A 23,413-nucleotide genomic window follows, 5' to 3' on the forward strand; every position below is an offset into this window, starting at 1 on the left:
TTTCTAGCTGAAAAATGTACTAAAGTATTCTAAAAAATGCAAGTGTATGGTGTTTTTTGTTTTTGAGAAAATATGGCAAAATAATCAATTTTCTCTGAAAAAAAAAAAAAGTGGAAAACGTTCAAAAAAGATGCAAAAACACTGAATTACAAGTTGTTTCATTTGCAAAAAATCACCAAACACGAAATTTGGTAAAATTTCACTAGACCTGACAACACTGTTAAAAAATTTTCATTTTCGGTGTTGATTATTGCCAAGTCGGCCATTTTGAATTTTGTTAACGCGAAAATTAAATAAACAAAATAACGCACTTTTGAATTATTTTGTTAGTAAATCAATTTTTAAAGTACATTAAATCCAATAAAAAAATAAGAAACAAATTAACTTACTTATATCCGAATAGCTATTCCTCCTGGAGTAATCCAACCCCTTTTGCAGAATCGCCTCCCTAAACCCCTCCTCATTCTTCCCCATCTCCGCAATCACAGCCTTCCCCCATTCCCGATTCAACTTATTCGGTTGTTGTTCTTTAAGCGGAGTCTTCGGTTCGGCCCACTCCGTCGGCGTTCGTAGCGTCTCAATCGGACTTGAGGGACTCCTCACATCCGACGCCATCGAACTTATCGACGACGCTGAACTACTTCGGGACACCCCCGACGATGTTTTCGTCGGCTTTCCCGCATTTTCGATACTTTCAATCAGCGATTTCACCGATTGGCGACTATTTTGACGACTAAGAACGGTTTTAGGCCTCCGAGACGTCAAATCATCCATTTGGAAACTTGGCGGACGGATGGGGAGAGACTCCGGAGCTGAAAAAACACATTTCACATCAGTGAAAAAAATTTTTGAAACGACACACAAACAAAAGCGCGCATTATTGAAGCACAAGACATGGAAAAACGAGACAAAACAACCAAACACAATGACAAGTAAAATAATAATTACCTTGCGTGTACTGTACTTCAATAATTGCTTGTGAAAAAAATAATAAAAATAACGAAAACTAAACTATTTATTGCTAATTAAATTAAATAACAAAATTGTGCCTCACTTCGACCTACGCTCAAACATCTCTTTCAAATCTTTAACTTTGGTCGACTTTTCTTCATTTTTCTCTTTAAAAGAGTCGCCCTTTTTTCGTTCGTATGTTATACTAAATCGTGTTTTTCTCACTTGACCGCTAAATTCGTGATATTCTGTATCCAATGACGTGACTCGAGGCAATGCTACTGGTTTCTTGCCCGAAATGGAAGCTTGAAACTCTTTCGAACTTCGATTGTTCGATGATACGACGGAATAATTCGCATAAACCGGTTCATATGATGGTTTTTCGTTGAGTTTTGTCGGTGATAGAATACGAGGTGGTTGTGGTTTCTTCACATTTTCTTCTTCGGTTTCCTCACTCTTGTATTCAGCTTTGAATTTTTCGATCAATTCGAGATCTTTGTCTTTCAAGTCGGATAAGGGACGCGAAACGCGAGGTTTAGTCAGTTGGTGTAAAATTTCCAATTCTTCAGGAGTTAAATCTTCTCGCAACTCGCAACTATCTTCATTTGTTTTATTCAGATTTTCATTTTCAAATTCTGACCCTTTTTCTTCACTCAATTCCCCTTCATCTATTTTTTGATTCAACAAATCATTTTCATTTTTGATTGTATGAGTTGTTTGTTGGTCGTTTTCTTCCCCCCGTTCTCTCCTTTTGTTATCACCTTCTAGATTTTCTTTTCTCTTCACTTTATCATCTATTTCTTCATCTTCGTTTAATTTCGCTACAACTTGATCATCTAGTTCTTCAATTGACAATTGATCTTTGGTAGGAATTACGAACATTATTTCGTTTATTTCTTCGGTTTCTTCATTTTTGTTTGCACTTTCATCACTTGCATCCCTTTCTTTCAATATAAAATTATGAGTTTCTTCTATAATTAAACATGAACTTGGTTCAATCTTTATGTCTTCTTCTTGTTCAGTTATTTCTTCAATTACGACGGTAGATTCCGGTTTCAAAGTCATAAAAATTGTCATTTGTTCTTTAGGAGCTTCTTCTAAAATTACAGTACTCGTCGGAGTTGCATCTTCATTCTGGCTTACAAAAATCGTAAATTCCTCTTTTGGTACTTTGACAATATCTTCTTCTTCAAAATATATCCCCTTGTAAACTTCCTTCGGTATTTCTTCATAATTCGCTTTAATTCGTTCCATTTCTTCATCGTCAAATGTAATTTCTTCGTGGAACTCAAAACTTCCCCTATCTGTGCTTGGTTCTAAAAATTCAAGCAGCGATTTGGGAGGTTCCTCAACATTTTTATCGGCCAATTCTATAATCTTCTTTTTTCTGATTAATTCTTCATCGAGAAGAAATTCATCAGAATCTGAATCGTTAACTGTAATTGCAGGAACCGCTTTAAATGTAGTATTTTCTTCAGTTTGGTCTTCTTCGTTGTCCGAAATGTCAAATTTTTCTTTCATTTCTTCAATCACTTGACTATATCTTTGTCTGGTGCCACGTCTCACTTTTATATCTTCCTCGTTTAGATCATCATTGAGAAGATCTTCTTCGTAGAAACGTTCTATTATCACGTTGTTAATTGTATCGGTCACATCTTCAACTTTCTTCCTCATATTTTCATCCAAATACACATCTTCAATTGTCTTCTTCACATCTTTATCTACATAATACTCATCTTCAACTTTCTTCTTTACATCTTCATCCACACAATTCTCGTCTTCAATTTTCTTCCACACATCATCATTCATACAATTCTCATCTTCAATTTTCTTCCTCACATCTTCATCCACACAATTCTCATCTTCAATTTTCATCCTCACATCTTCATCCACATAAACCTCATCTACAATTTTCTTCGTCACCTCTTCATCCCCATAATGCTCTTCTTCAATTTTCTTTTTCATATAGTCCTCATCTTCAATTTTCTTCTTCACATCTTCATCCAAATAATTATGCTCCCTTTTAAACGTATTTTTTTCATCCACATGAAGCTCTTCTTTAATTTTCTTCTTCACATCTTCATCCACATAAACCTCATCTTCAATTTTCTTCTTCACACCATCATCCACACAATTCTCATCTTCAATTTTCATCCTCACATCTTCATCCGCATAATGCTCTTCTTCAATTTTCTTCTTTACATCTTCACCCTCATCTACAATTTTCTTCGTCACCTCTTCATCCAGATAATGCTCTTCTTCAATTTTCTTCTTCATATAATCCTCATCTTCAATTTTCTTCTTCACATCTTCATCCAAATAATTATGCTCCCTTTTAAACGTATTTTTATCGACGTGAAAGGTCCGGAATGCTGAATTATCAGCGGCCATTGACGGTTCCGTATCCCGAAATTCCTCCGGTGGTAAAACCGGAATTTCACTACGTTCTTCATCACCGCAATACATATCCGGTACTTGAAATTTGAAATGTATATCGTTATAACTTTTACTTTTCGGTATTTTCAACGAATCATTTGGTATAGGTGGCGACACTGGCGCACTATACCTCCCCTTACCCTTCTTCCCGACTTTACTCCTTCTAATCACTCGATTTTCCGGACCAACATTCCGGATAACCGGATCGTTAATAATCCGGCGCAATGTTTCATTCTTAATAACCGATTCTTGTGTGGGTCGACTTATTTTCAATTTTTTTCGTCCAAAATTCGGATGTTTTTTCACCGGAACTTTTTTCTGTTCTTTGTTTAAGACTTTGCGAAGACGTAACGCAAATCTTTGCTCTTTTGTCAACTCATCTTCGGGTATATTCGGATCAATTTCGCGACAAATTCGCTCCAAAGTCTCATTAGTAATTGTACTTTTTTTACGCGGCTTCCTCACTTTTGGTTTCGATGATAAGTCGAGCAAATTCTCGATGCTATCGTATCGACGAAGCCTCGGCTCGGGTTCGGGTAAGTCCGACAAACTTTTACTACGAACATGAATCGATTTGGACGGTTTTTGGACTTCAGGCTCGGATTGGACTTCCTCGTCGTAAAAATACGCCGTTTCCACGTTTTGCAATTTAGAATCACGAACAAATTTATGTAATTTCGGATCCGAAACAACTGATTCTAATGATGGCTTACTTATCGCCAACTTATCTTTTGGTTTATTCGCGACTGGCTTACGTTTCGGTAAGTCCCGATCGTAATGTTCTTTTAAAAGTTTAACCGCTCGTTGTTCTTCGGATAATTGCTCGTCGGTTAAACCTTCGATTTGTTTGTATCGACGATTAAGCGATGCGATTTTGTCATCGAAATTGGACTTCCGGCTCGGACCTGACGCAATTACGAAATAACGAACCGGAAGAAATAAAAAAAATTAACTTACCTTTGAGTTTTTCAAGTTGGGCTTCCAGTTGTTTGATACGTTCACGGCCTGCTTTATTCTCCATGACGAGTTTTTCCAAGTCTTGTTGGGCTTCCGTTTTAAAATCGTTAGCGACACGGACTGACGTTAGCAGATCCTTTTGGAATTTCTCCCATTCTTCCTCCTAGAAGTCCATTAAAACTCGGCTTACACATTTTAACAACTCACCTGATCGGCTTTCACGCGTTTCAATTCAGTTAACTCATTTTCTAATTCGACAATTTTCCGTTCACTTTCGTTCAAATTTCTCTGAGTTTCGGACAAGACTGCTGAAAGTTGTCGCTTGTCTTCAGTTTGACACTGAGCTTGGACTTGGAGTTCATTTACAGCGTCTTGAAACTCCTGGAGTTGCTCAGTTAAGGCGACTTTCTCAGCTTGGAGTTTCTCTAATTTGTATTCCAAATCGCTCTGAGTCGTTTTAGCATTATTTCGTGTTACTTTGCACTCCTCTTGAAGAATTGATACTTGTTCTCTGAGTTTCTCAGTTTCGTTTTTGCTTAGAGCAAGTTGTTCTTTCAAATGGGCAACTTCCGATTCCAAAGCGTCTTTCTCTTTTCGTGCATTGTCCAAAAGCTCATCCAATTCACTTTTATCGCTCAGTGTGCGATCTTGTTCCAATTCACCGATTTTAGTTCTTGCATTTTCGAGTAAATCTTTAAGTCGATTAATTTCAATTTGACGACTACTACTCTGATCTTTGGCTTGTGCCAATTCCTGATCAAGTTGCTTATGTTCGGCATGTTTTGCATCAAGTGTGCTTTCTAAAGTCTTAACTCTTTCACTAAGTTGCCCGATTTCTTCATTTTGAATCAAATTACCCGATCTTGCATCTTCCAATTCATTGCCCAATTGTTCTTGTTTCACCAATAAAGCTTCTCTTTCTTCTTGGGCTTTCTTCAATAAATCGACCAATTTCTGCTCACGTTCGGCTGCTGTTTCAAATTGACCGTTTTCATCATTATACAAGAGTTGTTTAAGTGATTCTACTTCGTTTCTAGAATCGTTTAAACGCTCAGTTTGACGACAAAGTGACTCAAACATGAGATTTTTCTCATCGCTGAGTCGCAAGTTTTCTTGTTGAAGTTCAGTGAGTTGTTTTTGGAGATCTGTCAGTTCCTGGAGTGTTGCTTGTAATTCTTCATTGGTACTACATTTTGATATTTTCAATTTTTTTTTATTATAAAAGAGAATGAGTATAGTTACCTATAGTGTGTTTCTTGCATTTGATGTATTTTATCTTGGAGACAGGCTACGGAGACTTCGCTGACGTTACTGCTCGAATGTTTGTCCCATTCGGGTGTCGGGCATGCAGTAATGTCACCACTGTCGTCCAATAACTGTCAAAATGACATTTATGTCAAAATTATTTTCACAACCACCTATGTAAAATTTAACTAAAACACTTTTTTGAGTCTCTAAAACCTCTAGAAATGTGAACAATGTTATTATGTTTAGTACCGTTGGAAAGCATGTTCAATTTTCTATCATATAATTGTGCTATGATTAACCAGAAACTTGCTGGTAAAGTCAAAAATATTAAAAAAATATTTTCGATTATAACTTCTAAACTATTACCTTTTTTTTTATAATTTTTGTATTTCTACGACGTTTTATGCATTTTTACACCCCGTAAAGTGCATTTCGATCAATTTTGAAATTTTCAATCTTTAAATTTTTTACCAAATTTCGGTACCCGTAACGGTTTGTTGCCAATAATTCCGGAATTATTGGTGCTAGCCCTTAATGTTTGGTACCGTTGAAGAGCACATTTAATTGTCTATCATATAAACAAAAGATCATTGTCCTATGATAAATAGTTACCGAGAAAATTGCTGGTAAAATCTAAAATATCAAAAATATAAAGTCGACTATAACTTCAAAATTATAACAAATTTTGCGGTTTTTTTGACGTCAATCGACTCTCCGGAACTCTCCATACATACGTATGGATAAAAACATGAACCATTTTGAATAAAGTCTTGCCGTAATTTATAAAACAAGAAAAAGTAAAAATTTTTGAACCCAACGTATCAAAACTGCTTTTTTGAACATGTTTCAGATTCATGACGTTGGACTTTTTTCTCTAGCTCTTTTAGTTTCGCCGTAATCTGCGTTAAAAAACTGTTTTTTTTGCAAGATATCGCAAAAAGTGAAAATTTTCAAAATTGTGAAACTTTAAATGCGTTTTTTAGGAAACTTCAAAATTAGCTTTAAATTATCTATTTAATGGCCCACACTCGCTTATAGTTCCGGGTACAGAGCCATTTTTAGTTTTTGTTTCATAAAAAAAAATCATACCTCAAAAACTATGAGTCCTAGATCAAAACGGTTTGCACAGGCGTATTCTCCGGTTAATATTACATATAAAACTAGTTTTTCATAAAAATCAAAAATTTTTGTATTTTTGGTCAGAATCAGATGCTTATAGCCTTATTCTTAACTTTATTACTCAATTTCTCAAAAACTATGCATCGTAGTATTTTAACTTGTTGCACCGTAATTTTACGTCTAGAAAACCATATTTCAAGCATTTTTATGACTTAAGGTAAATTGACTCTTCTTACTTCCTTTTTTTTTTATTTTTTCAAAAACGATACCTTCAAAAACTCAAAATATTCGTATTTTTTTAAACTTGAGCCAATAAAGTTTAATGTACTTTTTTGAGTCTTTAGGACCTCTAGAAATTAAAAAAATATATAGATCAATTTTAGAATGTTTAAGTGAAAATATTTTTGATTTTTGTCGAATTTTTGGTCGATTTTTGGTACCCGGATAAAGTCAAAAATATCAAAAATGTAAATACGACTATAACGAATTTAGCAGTTTTCTTGACGCCAATCGATTCCCCGGAACATTTTACATTTGTGTTGAGCTTTTTGCTCCAAGTCTAATAGACGTTCAAAAAGTAAAAATTTTCAAAATTGTGAAACTTTAAATGCGTTTTTCTACGAAACCATAAAACTTAGAGCAAAAAGCCAAGAAACATCAGAATCTACTTTAAATTATTTATTTAATGGCCCAAATCCGGAGTCATTCCGGTTAACAGTTCCGGGTACAAAACCATTTTTAATTTTCTTTTTTTCATAAAAACTAGTCCTAGGTGAAAACGGTTTTTACAGGCGTATTCTCCGGTTAATTTTCCATAGGTATGTATAGTAGGCACTATTTTTTCATAAGAAGCAAAAATTTTTGGTTTTTTGAACAGAATCGGATATACAGGGGTGTGCCAGAACTCGCGCGCAGAAAAAAATGCCATATAAAGTAGGATACCAGGAACATGGAAAAAATGTTAAAAAAATTGTATCTATAAAAATTTCGAAGTTATTAGGGTTTAAAGTTTGCACTTTGACTCTTTTTATTTCTGTTGGAAAAATAATTTTCCAAGTTTTTTTGCTATAGGCTATTAAAAGAGGAAACAAGAAAGCTGTATCCTAAATTGTAACTCTGTTCAATGTTATTTGTGGCTTTTATTGGCAAAATTTTTGTACCTTTACTAAATAATTGTAAAAAAACATATACAAGATCAGCAGTATCATTAAATAGACATAAAAAAAAAGTCAAATGTCAAAATTTTTTGGCAGATAGAATTTTTTAAACACTTTTTTCATGTTCCTGGTATCTTACCTTACTTGAACATTTTCTCTAGGGCGCGAGTTCTGACGCACCCTGTATGTTCTAACTTTATTACTCATTATCTCAAAAACTACGTATCGTAGAGCATTTTAACCTGTTGCATCGTGATTTTACGTCTAGAAGCCCAAATTTGAAGAGTTTTTGTGACTTAAAGTTAATCGACCATTTTTAGGAATTACCAAACTAAAATTCATGAGAAAAAAGTAAAAAAATAAATAAAAACTACTCACATTGGTGGCGATCGAGGCGGGTGCCGAGCTATGCTGCCTATGCGTCTCATACAAAATCTGCTGTTTTTCGTTATCAGAAAGCGGCGAATTCGCTACATCCCTCAGCTGCTTCCTCAAGACACTATTCTCATCCATCAGCTGCTCAACCTTAATCTCGGCCTCCTGGTGCATCATCTTCAGCTGCTTCACCTCCTCTTGCAATTTATGAATATGTCCGTTTTGTTCACCCAATTGCAATGCTAAATTGGTCTTATCATTCGCCATCTGAGCCAACTGTTTCTGTAAAGTCTCCACTTCGGAATCGGTCGACCCTTCCGACTCCTTATTATTGTTCTTATTCAAGGCCTTTTTATCATTTTTCTTATCGGTGACCTTGTCTAGTTTGTCCTTCGACTCGGCCTTTTTCGGTTTGGCCCCTTTGGTGGCCTTCGGATCGGCATTTAGATTGGTGATCGACGATGACCTTGAAAGGTCGTCGGGTGTCGTCGCCGTCTCGATTTTGGACGTTTGCTGTCCTCTGCGGAATATCGCTTTGATGCTTTTCATTTTAACCATAACAATTGACGGTTTTAATGAGTCTTTCTATAACATTGAGGTTTGATTGATAAAGCGAGCGGTTTTTTCCCCTCAATCGCGAAAAAATTTACTGTTATGAATGAAACGATTTATCTGAAGGTTAAACCGGCGAGCTATTTATGGAATTGCATTTTATAAATAAATTACAAGACGGTCAGTGGACTTTTTTTTAACAAGTGAACGACACAAACAAAAAATTCCGAGAATGCCTGCTTGATTTTCCATCATTACACACAAAGAAAACCTTTGCATTTCCCACAAAAGGCATAATTATGCAAATTGCAGCTACACCTTACTCATTTCATGAAAACGCAATTTCAAATATTGAGGTTAAATCAATAATAATTTTTATTGTCTGTTTAATATCACACAAAGTTTGTTATTGTTGCAAAAATTGTGACATTTCCATAAGTGTACAAATTAACGGCCTTGAATAATCTCTAAATATGACTAATAATAATTTTCGTTTTGATCTAATAGCGCGTCATTATTCCACTCCAATTTGTATAATTGCCTCAAACGGTTAATTAATTCAATTTTAAACGAATTATTTTGTAACAAGTTTCACTTGAAAACGGTTTCAAGTGTCGTAAATCTTTTAAAACGGTGGAATTGTATGGATTTGAAACGGGTTTATCAGTGGCGTAGACGGTTTAACGACTCGAGAAAAATGTCTAATAGTTTTATCGACGTGTGGAGAAAACAAATTGCATTTTTAATATTCAGAGAAACTAAAAACGTATTTTAAAGCTTTATTAAGGAAAACGTGTACAGAAAAAAATACAGCCTAATTCTTGTAAGCCCTACATTTCGACTGGCCTTGAAACAACTGAGTTTTTTAATCATTTTCTAAAAATCATAATAGCCTTGAACTGTCTTAGAAGACTCTTCGAACCTTTAATTACCACATGCAAAAATATTATTCACTTATTGCAAAGGGTTCAAGAGCTGTGATTTTTTTAATAGAAAAAAATTGACATATGTCAAAAACTATGACAGATCAGTACCTATAACTTGAGTTCGTTTTACTCAGTTTGAGAAGGCGAATTCAAAAGTATAAAAAAATGGCTGGTTATCATATAAAATTTTAAAGTTGGCGCCAATTTCTCGTAGTTTCAGAAGTTCAGTCATTTTGAAAATAATTTAGTTGAATCAAGAATGATCGATTTTGATCGTATATGAAATTTCAAAGTCGTAGCTATACTAGAAATTAAAAAGTTTCTAATGTAGGGTTTGCAAGAATCACCTTGTATTGTATAAAAAAATAATAACGCTATTAACAATAACTTGGATTAAATTTAAATTGGGTAAAACAATAAAACTGCGTAATAAAAAATTTAAAAAAATAACATCTGTAGTTTTTGTTTAAAAAATTGAAAACAAGTTTTATGTGTAATGTAAGAAAATTAATGTGACACCAAAAGTGAAGCAATTTTCTTAAATTTTTAAAACACAGAGTTCCTTTTTTATTTCATAATAAGTTGTACAAAAAAGTACAAATAAATTTTTTTCTTAAACCATATACAGGGGGTAAACAAAAGGTATGGAACCAAGCGGTTTTTTAATCATCTCTTCAGAAAATCACAATTAATAAAAATTAAAGTGTTATAAAAATTTGATCGTGTTTTGATAGTTCAATTTTTATTTTTGAGTTGTGATTTTTGACAAAATAGCAAATTAAATAAAATAAAAATTACGATAAAAATTGAATAAATTGTAGATGGTTGTAATCCTTAGGTCATATCCTTTGTAAAAAAAATTACAGTTTAGAATTTTGTAGAATTCAAAAACAAAAAAAAATTCTTTCCATATTTTCTCCTCCTGGTATACATAATTCAAAAATAATTTCTGTATTTTCTTATCACAAGAAATCAACCTTCTGAGTATTAATCCTATTACAAAAAAAAATGAGTAAATTTTGTCAATACGAATGAATCATTTGTTTCCCTGAACAGATAATATAAACTTATCCAAGATAGCCACGACACATATCTCAAACCATGACAAATCGTCTCAAAATTACATCACAATAAAAAACCACCGACCATGACCATTAATTGACCCATATCGTGAAAAAAAATTGGTTTCCGTATCCCATTCCCATCATCTCGATTATAAATTTCCACCACGTCGCGACCTTGGTATGGAATTAAAGACGGTCCCATTATCACCGTGAGAACCACCCATACGACCACGTAGACAATAAATTTCTGTCACGCTCCAATTAATCACGAAAAAAAATTAATTAAACCCATCCCGAGACGATATACAGCTGTCGCATTTACCCTAGATCAAGGAGGTATGTGGGTCATTTGAGAAAATTGACCATTTCCATCGACCTCCATTGGACAACCAGGTCTCGAAATCAAGCAGGCGCCCCGAAATTTTTATCAAGTAGGCCGTGGGTGAAAAATTGAAGGGAAAAAAACCAACGCACACTGCAATCTTCCTATTGCAATAACAATAGTGAGCCGTTAGAAAGGCGGCGTTGCACCATCACTCGACACACTTTAAAATCACATCATAATTAACGAAATTAATTAATTCAAAGCGAACTAGATTTGTGTATTTTGTTTTTGTATGAAAACAAAACACGCACGACCACCTTGACAACGTAAACTCGATGCTTCGTTTCGAACGACTATCAAGAAGGCGACCGTTGCTGATCGGTAGTTGAGGGGGGGATTGAGGTAGACTGCTTTCAGCAGGGCCGTAATCCCGTATTTGGAAATTATCTCTCGTTTTATTTCTTTTTATTGAAAGATTATTAAGATTTTTTTCACCCGAGGCCAACTTTTCAAGGTTTTCAGTGACAAAACTTAAAAAAACTGGGTTCAAGGACATGAGAAGTCATCGCCCACAAGGCACATTATCGAAATGTCACAAAGTCAATTATTTTCCAATTTTGTGCGCCTACGCCACTGGCGCAATCCGAAAATTCCACCACAAAACCCGAAAAAATGCAACAATTCCACCACAGTCATTTGATTTGTTTATTCGAGCTTGCAAGTATGTAAAATAAACTTCCGGTAAGAAAATTTCCAATAATTGCAGAAAATTTAGAAGCGCGTCAGATGAGAAACAATTGTGTAACAAATTATTATATAACAAGGCACAATTTGCAACTTCCTGAATAATTTTCTTGCGAGATTTATGGTGACGTCATGTCCGGATAAAATGTTTGTATCCATTTTTCAAGACGAAAATTAACAAATCTCATAAAGCGGGCTATAAAAAGACTTCCAACAGGTTTTGATGAAATTTAATTCACTTAAAATATTTGGTTAATTCAAGATAAGACATTTTAAACCAACGATTAACATCGAAAATATTCAAATTAGTCGATAAAAATATCTCCAAAATAAAAAAAAAAATATCTGAGTTGACCGTGAAAAACAAACGGAAACAATATTCATGGTCAATGACAACTAGACAAATGGAATGTCACATTTTTGAGATTTCTGTATTTATAGGAAAACAATCAATACTCATGGCCAACTATGACACAAAAGTCTCGTTTTTTTTTTAATAGTGAAATAAAATAATATGTATAAAAATTAAATAAATTAAGTCATTGTTCTCAAATAGTATTTCGTTACTTTATGATTTTTCAACAAAATCAACATGTCAGATTTATTTATACGTATACAGGATATTTTCTTAATATTGCAAAAATTGTCATCACATCATTAAAAAATAACGTTTATAAAAAATATCCAGTGAAATAAAAATAAAGTAAATGCCGGAAAATAACAAGTGGTTTCACAGGAATTAATAAATTTTAATTTTGTTTTATTTTAAGTTTTTTTTTATCACTCTGTATAGCCGTCAGGAAGCTTTATAGGACTAAAGTTTATTTGATAAATTAGAATTATTTTTTGAAGTAGAATATATGATTGCAATTTTTTGCAATATTAAGAAAACATCCTGTATAATAACTAATAAAATCTACAAAATAATTTTCAATCTACAGTAAAAAAGATGTTAATTTATGTAAAAAAGCATATTAATTAACTAAGCAACTAAAATAAATGCTAAGTTGTTGATAAAATACCAACTGATAAAACTTTTTGATAACTGTGACTTTTTATCTTGGAAAATCTAATATAGAGTATATTCATTGCCAACTAGAACATTAGGTTATCGTTTTTAAATTGTCTACATTTCTCAATTATAACATTTCTGACATTTATGTCATTCGAAAAAATCAAATTCGCGTTATTCATGGCCAACTCAATACAAAATTGTTTTAAAATTGTGTTGTTAATAATTTAAAAGTGTTTGATGTTTGAATAAATTTAAACGAAAAAATGAAAATATCGAGATTACTCATGGCAAAACCTTTTGAATTTTTAACTAAATAACAATTTTAACGTTTTTGGTTATTTACCAATAATAAAAACATCTGTTCATAGCCAACTCAAAAAATATAATCTTTTTGACATTTGCGTCTTACACACAACACCAACATGGCCAACTTGAAAGTTTAAAATCTGTTAAATTTTTGACACTTGTACAAAACAAGAATCAATATATCCTATTTATTCATAGCCAACTGAGACTTAACTTATTATTGCCCAAATAAACAACAATTTTTAGCACAATTTAACTTGCCACCCATAAAAGCCAGAAAAGTGAATTTTATAATTTATGCTAAACTGAAATTCGACGCTTTCCTCGATTTTATTACTCGACAGAAATGGAAACTGCTTGTAAACTGGTTGTTTGGAATTTCGCCAAAACTAATGAACGAATTTAATTTATTTTATTATACACATCCCACGTGGTAAAAATTTTACGCAAATTAGTGTAAATTTACTTTTTAAACAAAAACAATAAAACATTTTGTTATTTTTATGAGATCACTATTTACTTTGACAAAGCAAGTCAAGGAAACAAAACAACTACGCCACTGATCTATTTTTGAAAATAACAAATACGACCCTGTACATCACAAACACACCTCCCCTTTTTTAAACCCGTCCCTGTTCCCACGCTGACTAGATAAAAAGGGCCGACATATGTCGTCACCGTTTCATATTTTTAAAACTTTACCGGAAATTCATTTTCATGATTCAACTGTTCGGTGAAATATTCGTCACAGCCGCCTATAATTTAGTACAAAAAAACAACGATTTCGTCCTTATTTGACATAAAACGCGTAAATATGCAGCCTTGAAAGTTAGATCAAGACACCTGATTTTCAAAACACGTGACGGCGGAAAAAAGTAAACATTCTACAGTGTAAATCGCATTCTTCTGTCAATCTTGTCAAATAATTCGCCCCAAGCCAACTCTGTTTTATTACTGTTTTGTATCAAAACACGATGTTCCCCGACCTTGTTTATTTATCAATAATAACATTGATAATATTTGACTCCAAAACACCGTCAATTGTTTTTTTCAAAATTCAAACTTACCGCCTTAATGTGACGTTTCCTGCGGCGAACGTCAATGGCCTTTTGCTGCTTTTCTTGCTCTCATTATTATTGTTCAAAGTAGGCGTTGACGCCGAAATCGGTCTTATCTGCAAGCAAGTTTTGAATCGAATGTGCAAAAAACCGAAAAACCCACCTCGACGTCCCTGATGTTACTCTTTTTGACCGGTTTCGGCGACCTAAACCAAGATTTCGTTTCACCGTTCGGTGTCCTGACTCCGGTTCTGAAATTAATTCAACAATGAGACGCTTTGTGAATGACAATCAAATGATGACCGATTGACCTTAAACAAGTGATACGGTGACCGAAAATGTCTGGTCGACGACCGTGATATAAATTTTGATTGGTTTTTAAATATTGAGTCAAAAAAAAATTGAGGGGGCACCCGGGTTTGAACCGGGGACCTCTCGATCTGCAGTCGAATGCTCTACCACTGAGCTATACCCCCGATACGAAGCTTGCTGTGCAGAGACATTGTAATGCTACAATATGCACCTACACATTTCCTTTTACGATTCTACCGGAAATTGTTGAATAAATTACACGATTATGTAAGAGGTGAGCGATTGTGAGAATCAAGACGGCTATTTATGGCACAGTCCATAAAGATAAGCGATTATAATAATTTTTCGCCAAATAAAAATAACAGATTTTTGCTTATCTAAGTCTCCGTTCGAATTCATAAATAATCATGTTTTGTTTTATTACAACAAATTTAAAATTTAACGGTCAATGCAACAAACAACATTAAATTTGGTTCCTCAGTAAAACTTGCAAAATAAATAAATCATTGAAACAATATACAGAATAATGAAAGTAATTTTTTTTTCGTGATTATTATAAAAATTTAAAAATAATTAGCTAGGACACAAACCAGCATTTTCACACCGTATCTGCCACGTCCTAGATTTTTCTTGTACTTGTTTGATAAGAAAAAGTCAAATATGCTGTTATCAAACAGTTTACAATAAAGGTAAACAAATGAGAAATGGACATTACAAAATCTGGTTTTGCATTGTTTTTTCTTTCATTATAAATCCAACGTAATATCACTTTTATATCTACGCAAGTTGTACACTGATTTTTTTTCCAGATAAATATTTCAAACGTATTTATTTCATAATTCACAAATTATAGAAAAAATTGTAAAAAAACGCGTCAATTTTCACAAATCTTATGTTGGTTACAAAATTAATAAGTATTATTTTTTTTAATAATTGTCACAACAACGCCACCTACAACTCAACATTAATTTTCCTTGTCCAACGGAGGAACCAAATCACTCCAACTGATAACAACAAACAACATCAAAACTAGGCCACTTTAATAATAAATAATGATTCACGTTTGAAATATTTAATTTGCACTAAACGCCGCAACCCACAATACACTCTCGTATTAAAAATTGCCTAAAATCACACTTCCCGTAATTTAAATTCCCGTTTTGTTTACAAACCGTTGCGTTAATTATTATGTAACGGGCCCGTGTTCGCATTAGCATGACGACGGGTTATAAACTTCCGCCCCCTAGGAACTCCCGATTTCCGGTGGGGCGTAACCCGGAAGAGAAAAAAATCGTGTATGTAATACCTGTGCGAAGTTTGGATCCTTTTCGGCGGTTTGGTTGACGGCTTCCCTGGATCTTTCTGAAATCACAAACAAAACACAGTATTAGAAATATTAATTAACGCAAAAACATTTTTTCACCTTTGGTTTCAAGAAATTGAACATTTTTTACTCAAGTTGTAATCTAGTGCGTCCAATTAGAATTTTTCTCAAAACTGAGTTGTTGTGTTTTCTTATCGCAATTATTTATCTTTTGATAAGGCGGCTGTGACGGCGCCAAATTTGAATAGTGCGTTCACCTCACCGGAAGCCGGAAAAAGCGCATAATCGCATTAGGCGCCGCCGTTACGTAACCACAAGGTCATTAAAAAAAAGTGATATGCGTGACGAAAATACGTCGCGTGACTCCGTTGGCCATGAAAAATAATTTATTTTTTCAGATAGTTGGTAGTACCGAAATATTTTTCACATAAAAACGGCCAACTGAGCAACTGGGGCACGACAATCATTTCCGCTAAAAACAAACGCAAATCGCTCCAAATGACCACAAACCGTCACTAATTGGCGAAAAAATGGCCCACCCCCCCGAGAAAATCGAGGGCACTGGCGTCGGTTTATTGATTTTTCGGTGGTGTTGTTGTGATCGAGTGTGCCGTGATGCTTACCTGTGAAACAAACGAAAGCTGGAATTCCGGAATGGTCACTAGACTTGCGTGATTTTTGACAAAATGTCAATTTTTGGGGTTGTTAAGACGACGCGGTTTCGTAACAATCAAAACAAAAACATCACGACGGCGCGGTACCTACTATGATGATGCGAAGAGATTCCCGGCATGTGGGAATGTGGGACGCATGCGTTTCAAGTGGAGAGGCGTGCCAAAGAGACCGTAACGAAGGGGTCGTAGCAAAAAATAGATTTCGACACGAAAAATAAAACCGGCACGCCACTGACGTTTTCCTTTTTCGAAACATTTGTCGCCCAAATGTCAAATACAGAGTGTTTACGAAACAACGACCAGAGCTACAGCTCCGTTTTTAATCAATAAGTAATTAAAACAATAAAAACTGAACAAAAAAATTACAAATTAATGTTTCCATTAAAAAAAGTAAACTATAGTGTAATCTACGCCACTGTTCATGTACCCCATCCCACGTGACCGGTTTTCACCCCCGACCAATAAAATTGCTTCAAATGACAGACCTAACGTCACTCGTCACCGCCGACTCGATTCGGGTGAAATAGGCTCCGCCACTGACCCCCACAGCCAATTTATCCGTAATTGGGGTTAATCTCGGGTCGTCGACGTTCCCACAGGACTACTCACATGCATCCTCAATTTGTCCTAAATCCGTGCCAGAAATCCCGACCACATGTCCACAAACTCGCACGAAATTTATCCATTACTGCAACGAATAATAAATTCATCATAAATAGGCTAACACCTACGAATAATCGCTTTTTAATCGAACATTCAATATACCTACACAGCGGGCACATGACACCAAAACTAACCAAAAATCAATCAACGACAATGTTTACACGAAAAAACACAAACAAACGAATATTGGACTTTACGAAAACAACGATTTCCGCCGAAAATGGGCCCTTTTAGCACACGAATTTCACGATTTTTTACACCACTTTCAAATCATTGCTGGCTTGATGGTTTGTTGTGTTTACATTTTCGATGAACTAAGCCACGACATGAGTTCATCGGATAACACAGTCACACATACGCCAAGCAATCAACGACGTAGGGACTAGATTAGAGCACATAAATAAGCACTCAAGGGCGCAAAATTCAAATTTTATGCCACTTTTATCAATTAATGCACCGTTATCAAAGGCAAATTTCCAAAAATGCAACAAATATACAATAATACAAACAGAAAAAACATAAAACAATAAATAATTTGTTATTTTAAAACAAAACTTAAACATGTGTAATAGACAACCAGTAATACAGCGCAGCATCACAAGTTGTCTACACACACTAATATTTTAATTGAAAAAAAACTAATAAACAACTTCAATTTTCGTGTTTCTTAACACCTCGTTTCCCAATTCTGCTATTATATAAAAATGTCGCCTGATTGCGTCCTTATTTGGATAAAATTTTACAATATCTATTTTTTTATTTATTGGTCAATAAATTACACATGCGGATGAGTTTCACGAATTTTTTAAATAAACAAATGACAGGTAGCCAGGTCACAGGCGAGAGGTTGCGTAAAAAAGATCACGGTTGGAATTAATTAATCCCCAAATCTATGGAAATTTAAATTTGCGCCATTTTATAATTTTTTAATCTCGATTATTTCGTGGAAAAAATTGTACCAAAAATAAAATTGATTGTTTACGATAAAATTCCGATTCAATCGACTTAAAATTCTGTGTTGCATCACATTTAATTTTCTTAATGGCTGTTTTCGGGTTTTACAAGCTTTTAATTATGATGATATGCCAGCGTGACGTCTTGTAAAATCTCAATTGACTTGTCATCCAATTAACGAGATTTTCAATTTGGAATAAATCAAAAGAGATACAAGAATTGTAATATAACCTATTTTATAAGAGATTAAAATACAATAGCCATATTTGAATAATTATTGTAATTTTATTCATACTGCTTCAGAATAAATACTTGGAAAATATGTCTTGTTTTTCTTCAGTACAGATGAGCAAACAACCTTAAATCTTAAATTTTTTGATTTCGTAATTAACATTGAACGCACCAAGACGAGAAAAAATGTTTTAAAACAGTTTGTTTACCATATGTATGTCTACAATTTTTACAATGTTCAGAATTTGCTCTTTAGTTGCCTTATTAGTTACGCAAATTACCATCATAAAATCATTGTTTTATGTTTAATCATCCTTGATTATGCAAACAATTCAATATTATCTCATTGTAGCGTCTACTGAAACAAGATTCTTTGTATTTTTTTTAATTAAACTAAAAGTGCTTTATTTTTAGTAAAAAATTAAACTTTCAGTTGAGTCACAAAAGATCCTCTAAATTCCGCCACGGTTTGAGCCAGCCCACGTGATTGACACATCAGCCCCCGCCAACTGCAATTCTCCCAAATTCCATAGCACACTCTATAATTTTCACTCGATTATGCAACGCATTCCAATAAATCACATCTCTCTCGAGCATTTAACATAAAACACGACGTAATTTTATTTTTACGATAAAATAAAAGAAATTTATTTATTGTAGATATATTTACGAAACATGTTGAATTTCGTAAGATATTTTTTTGGGGCGCCACCTGTCCAAAAAACAGGAAATCTCATCAATAATCCATAGGTCACTTCGTAGAGGGATCCGGTTCGTGTTTACTCGTGATATAATTCAGAGAAGTTAAATAATCGCAGATTATTGTAATAAATTTTCCGGAATTTCCTCGGAGATCCGCCAAGTCGGCCCGATTTGGTCCAATCGAGTTGGTAGCCTTGCAAGGATGCCAGAGGATGAGTCGGTCGCCTTGACAACGCCGTCGCTTTCCCCCAGATACATAAGTATTGGGTCGTCAAAATTTGAAGACCTTGATTGCTAATTATGCCATTAGTGCGTCGAAAAGATGGTACAAGAATCAGGAAGTCGGCGATAATTCACACGTGCTGCCTTTCTAAACAATTCATTACCATTTTTTCCGAAAGGAATACATTTTCGGACATCTTCTGACCTTTAAAACGTTGGTAATTAAGTGGGCTGGGGCATATTTTTGAGAAAAACATGACGACAAGGTGACATCTTTACGATCATTTAAACGCAATAAAAACGGGTGTCGTAATGGAAGTTCAAATTTCCTGCCCAGAGGGCACCACTTTAATTGACAGCTGTCAAATTAAATTTAATTGAATTGATAATACAACAAAAGTAATCAAAATACGTTATTGTACATAAAATGTAATAATAATAATAAATAATCTTACGTGACTCTATCATCACTAATTGGTTTTTATGAAAATTATGTTGTTTTTTTTCTCTTGAGGTTATTTTGTCTGTTATTATGAACCTTGACATTTGTTTTTTCCTGTAAAACGATGTTTTGTTCAATGATCCTGGAAGAAAAATTGGTGATGATAAATTTAATTTTGACGAATTTATGACTAATTGATAATGTTGTTTCGTCATAACAAAAACATTTATAAAATAAAATTCCAATTGTCACGCAATAAATTTCGCATTTAATGTAAAAATAGAAGAGTGGATTTTTTATTGTTTGTATAAATAGAAACGATGACAAACGGTGGAGGAATCACTAGGAATTTCCTTGTTTGATGTTTTCATGAATCAATTTCGGTAAAATATTGTTGACAAGAAAAATATTGTAGTCTCCAGCAACAAAAAAACCCATTTTTTTTCATTATAAAATTTATCAAATGAAATAAAAACTTTACCTGCTAAATTCATCATCAATTATTGGAGTAAAAAAATATTAATATCTCAACAGTTCTTTTACAGGCTCCTAATAGGTTAAAACTTAAAAAGACACAAAACTTTCCTTGAATTTTTGACATTTTACGATAAAAAAACTCTCATGCTTTTGGGCTTATGCCGCTTTTATGCTTATGCTCTCTTATTATGCCCCTTTTATTGTACGTACATGTCTTAAAGTTCGCATACTTATGCGCCCGTCCTCTTACACAAGGTGTTTCGGTTAAACCTCACATTAAAAGTATTGGGAGTTCGAATATGATATTTATCTAAAATTTTGATTATAGCCATAATCGTTTAGCTCCTGCCCAATGAAAATATTTTCAAGATGGTAGCACTTCCGGTTACACCGGAAATGGGTATCAACTTCGTTATTTTAAATAAAAAGTTATGTTTTTTATTGCGTTTTTGAATCACCCAAGTGATTTTGAGAAAGTTTTTATCAGACTTCCTTATACCTAAATTTAACCGTTTTTGAAATAGTTGAACTTTTTTTGAAATTTTTTTAATTTACTTTTTTAGTTTTAGTTGATTTTTAATTATTTTGAAATCGTATTTGGGTATATGAAAAAAAAGGTTAGATCTTTTATTTCGTGTATTTATAATTGGAAAGATAATTAACAAACCTCCAAAACTTAAGGTTATGTCTGGGAAAATTCAAATACTCGTAACTGAATTTTTTCAAATGAAAGACCCCAATTTTTTCTTTACTAAATGAAAGAGAGTTTAATTGCATCGATCTGTATCAACATTACCTACGCCTAAATTTAAGGATTTCCACGTTATTTTAACTTTTTTTACAATAAAAAAATTATTACTATCCATGGTAGTTTTTGCATATCTTGCAATAGAAATATTTCTCACTGAAAAAACGCCAACAGCCTGTAGCAAAAAAACTTAGAAAATTATTTTTCCAACAGAAATAAATAATTGAAGTGCAAAATTTAAACTCTCATAATTTCGAAATTTTTGTTCCTGGTATTTTACCTAGCATTCTTTTCTAGGGTGCGAGTTTTGGCGCACGCTGTATATTCATTCAAATTTTTAATTTTTTTTAACGTTTGTGTTTCTAGGGAATCTCCGAAACTGAGAGGTTTAGCCAAAAACGAGTAATACATTCTGGGGCTCATTTTTTGGTAAATGATATTGGTTAAAACCTCATCCAGCTATCATCTTTTGTTTTCGACTTACAGACAATAATTGACATTTTAGCGAAATCTAAAAAAAATCATATCTTTGTTATTATAGAAGACACGGATTTGAAATAAAGACATTATACAGGCACTTTTTTACGAGGAATTAATAATGTAGTTAACATTTTTTTTCAGTGGTTTGTTTAGCCGTAATAAAATAAACTTGTATTTTTTTAAATAGGAATCATAGATGGCTTTGTCATTTTTAAAAAGCTTGTTTTTTTATTATCTAAAAAATATATATTTGTAACAAATTATGATAATAAATTTTTAGAAAAAAATTATCTTTGATTTTTGTTCGCAGTTGGCCATGAAAAAATGTTGCATCTTCAACTAAAAGGTTTTAAACTATATTATATTCAACCAGTGTCACTAATGAAAGAGTTTCCTAAGTACTAAGTAATGAAAAAGATGCAAAATAAATTGTAAATCAACTTATTGTTTTTAAACAAGCTAACATTACCATTGCAACTTCTAGTGATACATAGAGTGTTGTAAAAAAAGCCGCTTTAATTCTTCAATGAAATATATTTTTATATGACACAAAAATGACCAAATACCCAAATTCCGTCAATGTGGAACGTTATCCTACCTCCATTAGATCATCAAAAAAAAATGTTTTTTCTAATTGTGTTGACTGTTGACACATTTGTTTTTCCCATTTTTGGATTCTTAAAAAATATGTAATAATTTTGTTCTAAGGCGCTCGCATATTTGTTCAATACTTCTATTTTTCAAATTTTATCTATTTTTTCATCTATTTTACAGTTCACAAAACTCTTATTGATTATTATTTACACATTTGGAGTGAAATAGTTTTTCCATATTCATTATCAAAGAAAATATGTATTCCATTTTTTAAGTATAATTATAAAAAAATATTCTGTTACAAATACCTATATACTTTTTTAGTTCAGAAAAAAATAAGCTTTTCAAAATTGCCAAAGCCGCCTATGATTTCCAATTAAAAAAATACAAGCTTATCTTATTACGGCTAAACCATGCAATAACTGAAAAAAAAATGTTAACTACATTATTAAATTCCTCGTAAAAAAGTGCCTTTAATGTCTTTATTTCAAATCCGTATCTTCTATAATAACGAAGATAATTTTTTTTAGATTTCGCCAAAATGTCAACTTTTGTCTGTAAGTCAAAAACAAAAGACGATAGCGGAATGCGGTTATAACCAATATTATTTTCTCCCCCAGAATGTATCACTCGTTTTTAGCTAATCATCTTAGTTTCGGAGATTCCCCATTCCCACATCCAAAATGTACAGGTGAATTCTACGAGTAATTTTACAAATTGTACCAGTTTTTAATAAGATTCAAAAAACTTAATTTTTTGATAATCACCGCAGGTAATTTTTCACTGAAGATCTCAAAAACAACTTATCGTAGAGCATTTTAACTTGATGCTTCGTGATATTACAAAAAATATTTTTGATTTCTTTTTTTTTTTAGATAAAATAGTTTTGCAAAACTTTGTTTTGTAAAAAATAATATTTTCTCTCAGAAAAAAGGCAAAAATACGATAATGTCCGTCTGTAAAAATAAAACTAAATCAAAACCGTCCATAAACATGTTGAAAAACAAGTCGAACGGAACCTTCAAGGTGTGTCCAAAATCAAGAGCCTCATCTCTTCCCAAGGCAATCAATCGAGCATCAATATGGAAACAAGTCACAATAATATCGCCGTTCCCTCAAATTTATTATCACTCGGAAAAAATTCCACCGAGTCCATAAAATCGTTCGAAATTTCACCGTTGCATAACGATGACACAATGAAATATTCAACGGGCGAAATCCCAGCCCACTTTTCAATAAATTATCATCATCGAACAAAGCGCAAATCTTTAACTCCACCAAAAACGTGAACTTGAACTTTTTCCCCTCATTAAAAGCCAACGCGGATGAGACCGACCTTGAATCACCTCCGTCATAT

At 33.3% G+C, this 23,413-nt stretch overlaps 2 protein-coding genes and 1 non-coding gene across 8 annotated transcripts in view; all 3 read right to left on the reverse strand.

The window, feature by feature from the left end:
• Window positions 1-615, reverse strand: part of LOC123009137 (cytospin-A-like) — a 3,253-nt gene extending 2,638 nt beyond the window's left edge. Inside the window, exon 1 of the mRNA XM_044405264.1 lies at window positions 390-615. Coding sequence (XP_044261199.1) covers window positions 390-615 — 226 coding nt within the window. The remainder of the gene's footprint in view (window positions 1-389) is intronic.
• An 11-nt stretch (window positions 616-626) lies between these two features.
• Window positions 627-17,500, reverse strand: LOC123009184 (interaptin-like). 6 transcript variants are annotated; one of them, XM_044405315.1, is made up of 11 exons: window positions 17,341-17,500; window positions 17,153-17,231; window positions 15,852-15,907; window positions 14,397-14,484; window positions 14,243-14,349; window positions 8,247-8,763; window positions 5,587-5,720; window positions 4,552-5,530; window positions 4,345-4,507; window positions 1,055-4,292; window positions 627-812 (listed from the first exon to the last, which is right to left on the reverse strand). In XM_044405315.1, exons 2-11 carry the CDS (start codon window positions 17,156-17,158, stop codon window positions 767-769), a joined length of 5,334 nt encoding a protein of 1,777 aa, XP_044261250.1. In that variant the 5' UTR covers window positions 17,159-17,231; window positions 17,341-17,500; the 3' UTR covers window positions 627-766. The 6 variants fall into 6 exon arrangements, with proteins under 6 accessions (XP_044261250.1, XP_044261248.1, XP_044261249.1 ...); XM_044405313.1 differs by having other exon boundaries at window positions 17,313-17,500; XM_044405314.1 differs by having other exon boundaries at window positions 17,309-17,500.
• Trnac-gca lies at window positions 14,638-14,709 on the reverse strand. The gene has a single exon. It is a non-coding gene; the product is annotated as a tRNA-Cys (tRNA).
• Window positions 17,501-23,413: the final 5,913 nt, after the last annotated feature.

The sequence above is a fragment of the Tribolium madens genome, unplaced genomic scaffold, assembly GCF_015345945.1.
Source record: "Tribolium madens isolate multiple individuals breed KSU strain unplaced genomic scaffold, Tmad_KSU_1.1 Scaffold_71;HRSCAF=194;Tcas5.2_LG6, whole genome shotgun sequence".
Taxonomy (NCBI): Eukaryota; Metazoa; Arthropoda; class Insecta; order Coleoptera; family Tenebrionidae; genus Tribolium; species Tribolium madens.